The following is an 11,410-nucleotide window of genomic DNA, read 5'->3' on the forward strand; positions in this document are numbered from 1 at the left end:
CTTGCCGCGATCAGATTTTCATCTCTTTACAAACAACACCTTCAAGGACTTCGCTTTGGTAGTGATGAAGCGGTGCAACCAGAGGTGACGTTCCTACACTGACGTATCAGCAAACTGATGTCTCGTTGGGAGAAATGTATTCGTTACTAGGGTGACTATATAGAGAAACAAATATGTAGACATGAAGAATGCAGATGTTGAATGTTAATAACGTGTGTTTCTTTAAACCTCCAGTGACCACTGGAGCTACCCAAAACCATGTTCTGAAACAATGTTTTGTTTATCCACTAGACAGTGCCACAAGTTCCTCCAAAAAATCGTAACACAACACACACACACACACATATGTCATACAAACAAATGTAAATCCACCTGATGATGGAGGTATAAACCTTTTAAACGCGTCGTGGAGATAAACAAACAGTGGCTGGTAACAGTAAACTTGTTATTTCATTTAATGTCAATAACTGTCACTGTAAAGCCGGCCGGTGTGGCCGAGCGGTTCTAGTCGCTTCAGTCTGGAACCGCGCGACCGCTACGGTCGCAGGTTCGAATCCTGCCTCGGGCATGGATGTGTGTGATGTCCTTAGGTTAGTTAGGTTTATGTATTTCTAAGTTCTAGGGGACTTATGACCTCAGATGTTGAATCCCATTGTGCTCAGAGCCATTTGAACCATTTGAACTGTCATTGTAAAGCCTTACCTAAAATGTTCGCATTCAAACGTTTGTTTCATTTATAAATCTTTAACAGTTTTACATAAAATTTCGGACGCATTTTCAGCACGCCCTCGTATTTGCTCTGCCATAATTTTGATTTTGTTGTTGTTATTTTTTCTGAGCTGGTGGTGTCTTCAGTCCAAGGACTGGTTTGACGCAGCTCTCCATGCTGCTCCATCTGTGCAAGACTCTTCATCTCCGACTACTGAAGCCTACATCCTTCTGAATCTGCTTATTGTATTAATCTCTTGGTCTCCCTCTACGCCTTTTATCGTCCACACTTCTCCCCAGTATTAAACTGGTGATCCCTTAATGTTTCCGAGTCTTTTGTTGTTGTTATGGTTTTAGGGCGCAAAACTGCTATGGTCATTAGCGCCCGGTCTGTGACTTAGGAAAAGCTAAAAACCGAAACTGGAAACCAGCAGCATTGGGAGCAAAACTCAAAAAAGTGGGTAAACCAAAAACAGAAGGAAAGCTTAAAAAACCGCTATAGTAGGGGGGTTGTTTGTCCCCAAAAAGAGCTTCAAATTGCTGCCGTCATCTCACTGGCACTAATGAACTCGAGAACGCGATCGGCTGATCGCGTGTCATCAGCTAAAATGATCCCTTCTTGTACTCAAGTTGTGCCGCAAATTTCGTGTCTCCCCAACTCTATTCACTGACTCCTCATTAGTTACGATATCTTATGCTCGTATTTTTTTCATTAGGCAACGGTGCAAAGCTGTATCGAACGTCTTCGGGAAGTCAGGGGACGAGTTATCAACTTGGGTGACGGAATATAGTGCCTTGTGCGTCTCGTAGGCGGGACTTTATAGAGTGCTATCGAACTTACCTCTCTTTTTTATTCATTTAAGACTATTTGCTTTCGGTGGCTTTTTTGTTTTCCCCTGGGGACCTGCGGGAGGAAAGTCGCCTAATGAGAAGGAAGCCCATTATCTGTGCTGGCGGCACTAAGAGGATTGTCGCAACTCCGGCAGCTCCAGTACGGTCTCTGCGAAAAGGTAGGGGAGAGCATGCCGGCGACCGCCTGCGGAAGAAGCAACTAAAACAGTGGCGGCCACATTCTGTCCTTGTCTCTCCGACAGATTTCGGGTGACGCTGGAGGATAAAGCAGCAGCAGCAGCATTCCAAACGTTCTCGATGGGATTTAAGTTAGGGGACGGGCAGGGTAGTCCATTCGCCGAATATCTTCTCGTTCCAAGACCTCCTCCACCAACGCTGTTCGATGCGGTCGCGCATTGATATCCTTAAAATGAAATCAGGATAGGATGCTTCCCCGACAAGACGCATATGGTTGGCAATAATGTTGACTCCTGAGTGTTCAACGATTTCGAGGTTAGTACGACCACGCAACATTATGCCTCCCCACATCATAACTCTTGGACCACCGTAACGGTCACGGCCGACTATATTTAGCAATTAAATACAACCGCTCGCTCACAGAATGTTCCGTACCTAAAGACTGGAAAATTGCTCAAGTTCGCAGCAATACCCAAAAAGGGTAATAGTAGTAATCCGGTGAATTACAGGTTCATATCACTAACGTCGATTTGCAGTGGGTTCTGGAACATTTACTGTATTCGAACGTTGCTCGCCAGGGTAGCCGTGAGCGCTAACGCGCTGCTTCCCGGACTCGGGTAGGCGCCCCGGATCGAATCCGCCCGGCGGACCGACGAGAGCCGGTGTGCCGGTCAGCCTGGATGTGGTTTTTAGGCAGTTTTCCACATCTCGCTAGGTGAATACCGGGCTGGTCCACCCGTTCCGCCTCAGTTACACAACTCACAGATATTTGCAACGCGTTCGCACTCTTCCATGGCTTACACTAGATGCAGACAACTGGGATACACTGATTCCGTCCCACGGGGTAGGGGGTCGCGACACGAAAGGCATCGGGCCACCCCTTAAAATTAACGTGCCACGTCCGTTCAAACATAACAGCAGACCCCGCAAGTCGCGATTCATGCTTGGAAAGAGAGAGAGACTGTGTTCGAACATTATGAATTACCTTGAAGAAAACGATTTATTGGCACATAGTCAGCACTGATTCAGAAAATATCGTTCTTGTGAAACACAACTAGCTCTTTATACTCATGTAAAGAGTGCTATCGACAGGCGATGTCAAATTGATTCCACATTTTTAGATTTCCAGAAGGCTTTCGACACTGATCCTCACAAGAGTCTTCTAACCAAACTGTGTGCCTATGGGATATCGCCTCAGTTGTGCGACTGGATTCGTAATTTCCTGTCAGAAAGGTCACAGTTGCAAGTAAAAGACGGAAAGACATCGATTAAAACAGAAGTAATATCCTGCGTTCCCCAAGGAAGTGCTATAGGCCCTCTGTTGTTCCTGATCTATATTAACGATATAGGAGACAATCTTAGTGGCCGTCTTAGATTTTTTGGAGATGACGGTGCCGTTTACCGTCTTGTGAAGTCATCAGATGACCAAAACGTACTACAAAATGATTTACATATCTGTATGGCGCGAAAAGTGGCAATTCACCCTGAATAAAGAAAAGTGTGAAGTTGTTCGCATGAGTACTAAAAAAAATTCGCTAAATTTCGATTACGCGATAATTCAATCACACAATTCTGAAGGCTGTAAATTCAACTAAATAGTTAGGGACTACAATTACAAATAACGTAAATTGGGATGGTCATATAGATAATGTTGTGGGTAGAGCGAACCAAAGACTGCGATTCACTGGCAGAACACTTAGAAAGGTCTGCTAAAGAGACTGTTTACACCGGACTTGTCCGCCCTGTTCCGGAGTATTGCTGTACGATGTGGGATCCGCTTCACGTGGGACTGAGGGATGACATCGAAAAAGTTCAAAGAAGGACAGCTCGTTTTGTACTATCGCGAAATAGGGGAGATAGTGATCACCAGTTTTCTTCTCCGATTGCGAAAACATTCTGTTGGCACCCACCTACATACGGAGAAATGATCGTCACGACAAAATAAGAGAAATCAGGATTCACACAGAATAATTTAAGTGCTCGTTTTTCCCACGCACCGTTCGAGAGTGGAACGGTAGAGAGACAGCTTGAAGGTGGTTCATTTAACCCTCCTCCAGGCACTTTATTGTGAATAGCAGAGTAACCACGTATATGTAGATGTAGAAATTCCTATGTCCATTACGTGTTCTCACCTCTCGCCGTATGAGGGGACGTCGAGCTTTGTCGAACAGAATCGTTTCGATAATTGAAAAAAATGGTTCAAATGGCTCTGAGCACTATGGGACTTAACATCTGAGGTCATCAGTCCCCTAGAACTTAGAACTACTTAAACCTAACTAACCTAAGGACATCACTCACATCCATGCCCGAGGCAGGATTCGAACCCGCGACCGTAGCGGTCGCGCGGTTCCAGACTGAAGCGCCTAGAACCGCTCGGCCACTCTGGCCGGCTCGATAATTCAGGTTTTTGTATACGATAGTTATTCGCATACCCCGCCTAGTGCTGACATGGTCATGTGAGAGGCACCAAAGACCGATTCCCACTACAGAGCGGCGCGCGGCAACGGCAGCGGCAAGCGTTTTCCGCTGTGACGCGGCGGCTCGCGGAATTGGGGTTCCCACCTGCGAGCGGCAGGCGCTAACGGTAACAAATGTTGGACCGCCACTGAGGTATGGGGGGCGGGACCCACTGAAACGCCCGGTGCATTTGATTAACGATACCGTGGACCTACAAGGACGAAAGACGAAACTCGGTGGAGACATACCAGCCTTTTTATTAACTTTACGATGTACTCTTTCGCATACTTCATCATTCGTATTTTATTACCATAAACAGATTTCATGATTACTGTTCATAACTGTTTACTATCTCATTTAGAAAATCGATCGCCCCGGGACAGATACTTATTGTTACTTTCATAATAACATTTAGTATTGCAAATTGCAGCACTTAAAAGCAATTTACTATAATGATAGTGCACTACCTGTTATGTGGTAGTCATTTATTTACAACTGAAAATGTCTGACAGTTGGTCCTTAGTATTTGGTGTGATAAGATCATGTATTTTAAACACTCTGTGATTGCGAGCTATTGAAACTACCAATGAAGTAGTATCACAACACTCAGCTCCATTTCTAAAAAAGAAGCCGCGCGGGGTAACAGTGCGGTCTAGGGTCTAACGACTCATAAAATGTTGTGTTAATATAAATTATTTTATTACTAACCAAATAAATTCGCATGCTGTGGTGCATGCATTAAATGTTGGTAAGTGTCAATCCGTGGTTATTCCACGTCAGTCATTCTTGGCGAACTTTCCATGTTGAGAAACGCTGGAGCCCACATGCCAAGCTATATGTCCCATGCCAGGTTACCTGGGTCTCTACCTGCAGCGACGGGATTGACGTGTTGACCTCTCCTAATGGAATACCAGAGCATGTCCAAACTACAATAGCCCGTTTGCCTCTACAGATTGGAAATTCCTTAGCCCTTTAACACATAGTGATGTCCTGTCCTGCAGTATTTCAAAAAAGAACAGCCATAAAATATTTCTTTACCAAATTTGAAGCTCACAGCTTAATATTCTTACTCTCAAGTGCATTCCGCTGATCGTACCTCGCTGGAATTATGCAACGCATTGGGAAATCACACTCAGTAGTTCTTTAGCGACCATTTGTGTGGCTTGAAGCTTCTGTTCAAGCTACTTAGATCCACTCACCGTTCCACTTATACCAAACCACAGGCGCTGATTCAGTGGTGCGAACTTGGTAGAGTTTACAACATAATACCCGATTCCATCCAACTTGTCTATCAGTGCAGCTAATTTTGCGGGTACTGTTCCACAAGGTTTTAATGCTGGCATTATCAAGTTTCATAGTTGCAGTACTTGTATTATCATGGGCTTTCAAATGTCGTTAAAAAAGGATATCATTCCAATTAGAAAAAAGCTTCAGTATCTCAGCTGATACAAAATTTGAGGTGAGTAACTTTGCAATAACATTACGTACCTCTCAGCAAACAATCGCTTTCCGAAAACCTCATTCCAGTATATTGAACCGCTTACAAAATAAAAAGTACAAGTTTTAGGTGACTTACCCTAAATGTAATGATGGCGTCTCACAAACCATGGCGACAACAACAGCATGTACAAGATAGATAAAAAAAAGCGCTCCGTCTTCAGGCCACAAGTGGCCCGTCGGGACCATCCGGCCGCCGTGTCATCCTCAGCGGGTGATGAGATAGGAGGGTCGTGTGGTCAGCTCATCGCTCTCCTGGTCGTTATGATGGTTTTCTTTGACCGGAGCTGCTACTATTCGGTCGAGTAGCTCCTCAATTGGCATCACAAGGCTGAGTGCACCCCGAAAAATAGCAACAGCGCATTGCGGCCCGAATGGTCACCCATCCACGTGCCGGCCACGCCCAACAGCGCTTAACTTCGGTGATCTCACGGGAACCGGTGTAGCCACTGCGGCAAGGCCGTTGCCACAAGATCGATAACTGAATAAATTAAGAAAAATTCCCATGAGTACTTGGATGAAATACATTGCCTGACCAAAAGACAAAGCACCCAGAAGGGGAGGACGAATGAAACTTTAAAAGTTCAGTGATAACAAAATCAAGTGAAATTTTCAATAAACTTCGACTTATTGAGCCTACTTAGCAATATAAGTTGCATCCCCTGGCATGCATGCATGCACTGATTCATTTGGGAAGGGTGTAATAAAGCTGTTTTGTCTTTTCCTGTGACAAGCCAACCCACAACTATTGTAACTAGCCCTTGATATCCTGGATACTACCACCCACTGAGGCAGAGTCGACATTTGAGCTGGAGAAAAACAAGTTCTATCAGACAAAAATCTGGGGATTTTTCTGGGATTACCTCAACATTATGCAGACATTTCATGGAGACACATGCCACATGTGAACTATCACTGTTCTGTTGATAAATAATACCACAATATGCCCTACGAGACGTAATGTGACGTACCACCGTTCTGTCAGAGTTACCACAGTCACTTCCAGCTGTGGCCTGAGACTATTCTCTATGACAACTCACGACATGACTCCAGGGGTAACACAGCTGTGCCTCTCCAAAATATTGGACAGTGATCGTCTAAGGTACGTCAGTAGTCCATGCTTTCCAGCCAGTACCACTCCAGCGAGATGTTCATGGCAGTCTGCACATAGATCGGTAATTTCCTATTCCAGTTGCTGCTGCTCTCCGACCGCTTGTTCTCAGGTGGCAGATGTATATGTGAAGAGGTTACAATGTGCTCGGCGCACGGTGTGGCAATCCTCCACTGTGGTGGTCAAACATGGACGACCAAAACCTTGACGACAAATATGCCGGTACTCACAGTCCGATGCAGCCACTGGGCCACTTTCACAATCGAATGCACCTAAAATCTGCAAATTACACGATTCGACCACCATGAGGCCATTTTCAGTCTTTTCCGGGTGCTGTCAACACTGTTTCACAATAGTCGGCAGCATCTCCATGACGCTGTTCACATTCCATTATATCCGACCAGTCCTGATAACAGTACTGAACATGACCAAGACTAATGGATTGTGGAGGCTGACCTACTTGTCACACAGAATTGCAACTGTAATTCTTTACACACCCACTTGTGCTGTGTACATGTACAAATTTACATTTATATCCGACCATATCTTCTGGGGGTTCACCTTTTCAGTCAGGCAGCACATTCATATCGGCAATATTATCGTGTTAATATCTCAAAATCATCTCTAAGATAATCCAAACTGAATATTATTCTTAAAAATGTGGTTGTACTCACAAATGACTCTTTTAATTCTTGTCTTTTCTTTTCCTTTTTTGTCACAGAAGATGTCGAACGAGCTGCAGTCTGGCGATAAGGCAACACTGCTTCCTGACGGTTCAGAAGACGAGTAAAGAGCTACCTGCTGTCCCCAGCGTAATGGTCGGCAGGCTCCAGATGTGACCTGCTATTGGTCGGTGGCCCACCAACTGCAAGGGAGGCGCAGCAGCTACCACGTTGCCACGTCTCTGCTGGAACTCTAGCTTCTGTTTTGGTCAGACTCGCAGTTTGCAGAAACCTCCCCAGCCAGAAAGTGGCTCTCCAAAGCTGCAGAGATCTGCCGAACGAGCAGGGTGCTTGCTGCTTCGTGGTTTTCGAGATGTTTCAGAACAGTTATGTTTGCTGATTATGACCAAACTGTTGCATCATAGTATTAACAGAAAAAGAACTGCTTCTTTGCTCTGCTTTATCATTCGAATAAGTCTTGAACCACGACTTATGCTGTCTAATCTCTCGTCAAGTTTCAGTGTTTACTGTTAATAATAATCCTGTTAAGCTTACAACAAAAATGGGCAGTTGAAATGTGATGAAGTGAATGGAAAAAAAATGACATATCAGATCCCTCTGCATTGGAGGGAAATGTCAGTGAATGGAACAGATGTTTATCATTGTATTCACAGAGTTTTGTTGATGTTACATTCCAGTCTCCTTAATTTATAACAGTGTAATAAGTTTGTATTATGTACCTAGTCGTACTATAAAGACTTTCCACACACATATATGTGCAAGCAGTCATGTTTACTGTTTATGAAGAGAAAATTTTTATGCATTTTAATGAACTTTAAGTATCCTGAGAAAATAACCAGCTATGAAGGGATACAGGGTAGTCCACAAATGTGGAACAACACTTATAAAACCAAAATTTGTTGATAAATAGAAATTAAAGTCAAGTAGTACAAGACATGTTTCTGCAGAGGGGGAGAGGGCACGTTCGAGGTTATGTTGCCAATATGGGGGTCATTTTGGAAATCACCATCTTGGATCCAACTTGTAGTTTTCAAAGGGAAGGGGGATCATGTCACATATCAAAATAGTAGGGTCTTTCATTTGAGTGTAGCTTTATTCAATCTCGAGTTACGTCGCATTTTATAGAGAACGAGACACATGCCAGTAGTAACACATGAAGGTTACTTACAGAATGTTTTCGATGTGTTGTACAGCACGTTGTATGGTGGATGTTATTTGATTCGCTCATTGCTCATGGACTTAAACTGACTTACTTACTTCACCCAATGGTATGTAGCATATTGGGCAACCAATTTCCTCCAGCAAACTAGATCATCTAATAGGCTACTAAGTCTTCAAATTTCAATAACCTTTGCAAAACTTCGTTTCCAAGTGTTACGAGGGCTTCCTCTACTCCCGTAACCACCTGTTGGCTTCCACAACAGTGTTGGCCTTGGTATTTTTCCATCTTTCTCTAGTGGAATGTGCTCACAAGATTCAGCCTTTTTTCAGAAACGATTTTGTGCAGGCTGCGTGAACCACATCTTCTCATCATTTGATTATTTGAAATGTGGTCGTGATAACTGATTTGCAAAATTCGCCTCAAGCTTCGTCGGTCAAAAACGTTGAGCTGGTGTGCTGATTGCTGATTTTTCCAGATGTCACATTCGTATGTGGCCATCGGTACAATGATAGAGTAGTAGTTTTGCCGGCACACTTAGAGTGTAATTGTTATATGGATCGCATTCATTGGAAGACTGTAGAAGCTCTCCCATTTCTACTGATAATGCATGCATCTATGTTCTCGTTGTTACAGATAAGGCTACTGGGGTATGGAAATGGTCAGTACCTTCTTTTTCGTGTATATATGCAGACTGAAGCGAGGAATGATAATTTGTAGCATGGATGTAATGGAGCAGCATCTCGCCACTGAACGAAACAGGGGATCCTGCCTGATACCCAGGCATAAGTGCTGTAATCAAGCAGGATCCCCCGTTTCGTTCGATGCTAAGGTGTTATTCCAAAGCAGTTGGAGGGCCTCAGCTACCCTGCTCGAGTTTAGGGGGAATACCAAGTGGACTAAGCTATGAATGTGAATTTGGACTGAGGGCGGAGGCATTCTAGGGCAGCCTGTGTAGTTATGCAAAGCGACTGTGCCATAGTACCGTAGTGCATGTGCCTAGTGAGCAGCAGACCTGGGTTCGATGCCTGGTCTTGGTACAAATTTTCATTCATCACTTCCGTCTGCATACATGTATCATAGATGTTTGAGACTTGGAGAAGTCTCTGAAACCATAGGCCTCCATTTGATTATCGTCTGTTTCATTATAATTTGGGTTGACAGGTTTCCACTTTTTATGCACACTGCGTTTGTCTTATCAGCATTTATTTTTTTAGACCTACAGAACTTGATAATCCAGCATGTCAATAGTCAATAGCTGTAAACTCTGTGGTATTTCATCAGAAAAATCCAGATCCGAAGGCCTTGATTCATTATTCCAACGTATGCCCATGTTGGAGTTGTCAATAGTTTTTCTTATTATGAAATCTGTGATTAATATGAAAAGGAATGGTGGCAAAAACGCAGCAAGTGAACCAAAATTCTCCCTATTGATATATGGCTGACTCCTGCAAGATTCGGCTGAACTTTCACTGGACAATACCAAAACAGCAGCTGACGATGCTTCATCCGTAGCCGTTTTTGATCTACAGTTTGTCAATTTTCCTGCGACAGAGCCACTTTCAAGGAATTTTGCAATAAGTTTCAACACCACGCTGTGGATATTGGGCGTTCTGTCTGTGATGCGCTGGCTGAAATCCTATGGGATAACACAGGTACTCTTCTCTCGCGAAATCAGAAAGTTCTCAATGCGTTCAGCATGTGTTAACGACATCGGTTTTCACGACACGTGTAAGGAAGGAACATCAGTCATAATACGAGAAACAACAAATATGTGTACGTAGGAACGACAGCATTGTTTTCCTCGTGTAATTGTCCACCCATTTGATGTGTCACATGACCTTCTATCCATCTGATAATTATCAGTTGTGTCCAAGATGGCGACTTCCAAAATGGTCGCCATGTACATAGCTTCTCAGGTTTTCCCACTTTCCGTCAGCACACTACTTGACTACAAATTTCTATTTATCCACTTGGTTTTGTTTTATAAATCTAGTTCCACACATGTGGGCCAGCCTGTGTAGTTGGCTGCGTGCTGATTGAATACTGTACAAAACCTTAGACTAAGCCTATGCACTTAACAACTGAATGCACTCTGTGCCAGACTTATGCAAAGGAAAGCAACGCGGCACTATCTGAGCACTTTAAAAAGACAAAATACTATATGTATATTACAGCCTAACTTTCCCTTTAAGTTTGTGCTTTTAGAGTGGTCTGACTGACAAATTTAGCTAACATCGTGTAATGTACCACGCTGTTTTTTCCTCCTTTCATGGGATGATATATTCCTGCATATCTGATCTATTTATTCACCGAAAAAAATTAAAATTTTGTATTTGTTATGTTCTCATTGCCAATTCTTTGGGAAAGATGGACTATCTGACTCAGTAATGACTCGTTTCTCGACAGGGGAATGAAATTTTTCCTACTCCTAAATCCTTTCACACATATTTATTCACGTTTCCCAGTAGATGAAACAGAACTGAAAACAGGGTTTTTTCATCACAAACTGTAGGTGTCAAAAGCCAGTCAATATCCTCATTTCAGATGGTAATTTATGTCTCTGCTGTTCAAAGAAATTGATATTATGTGCGAGAACATCAAGAGCTGGAGATTGCTGCGTGGGCAGAAAGATGCTGACACTCATCATGGAGACATAACGATTGCAAAAAAAGAAAGGAAACGTTAATAACACACCGATACAAACATCTCAAGCTTTCAATGATGCAGGTCATTTCAGCAGGAGACGCAGAAGGAGAGACACTA

At 43.5% G+C, this 11,410-nt stretch overlaps 1 protein-coding gene across 2 annotated transcripts in view; it reads left to right on the forward strand.

Moving 5' to 3' along the window:
* Positions 1-10,986, forward strand: part of LOC124717086 — a 583,165-nt gene extending 572,179 nt beyond the window's left edge. Inside the window, exon 7 of one of the 2 annotated variants that reach the window (XM_047243783.1) lies at positions 7,524-10,986. In XM_047243783.1, the coding sequence (XP_047099739.1) occupies positions 7,524-7,592 (69 nt within the window). In that variant the 3' untranslated portion in view covers positions 7,593-10,986. The remainder of the gene's footprint in view (positions 1-7,523) is intronic. The other variant, XM_047243784.1, reaches the window with a different exon arrangement.
* The last annotated feature ends 424 nt before the right edge of the window (positions 10,987-11,410 follow it).

The sequence above is a fragment of the Schistocerca piceifrons genome, chromosome 9 (genome assembly GCF_021461385.2).
Source record: "Schistocerca piceifrons isolate TAMUIC-IGC-003096 chromosome 9, iqSchPice1.1, whole genome shotgun sequence".
Taxonomy (NCBI): domain Eukaryota; kingdom Metazoa; phylum Arthropoda; class Insecta; order Orthoptera; family Acrididae; genus Schistocerca; species Schistocerca piceifrons.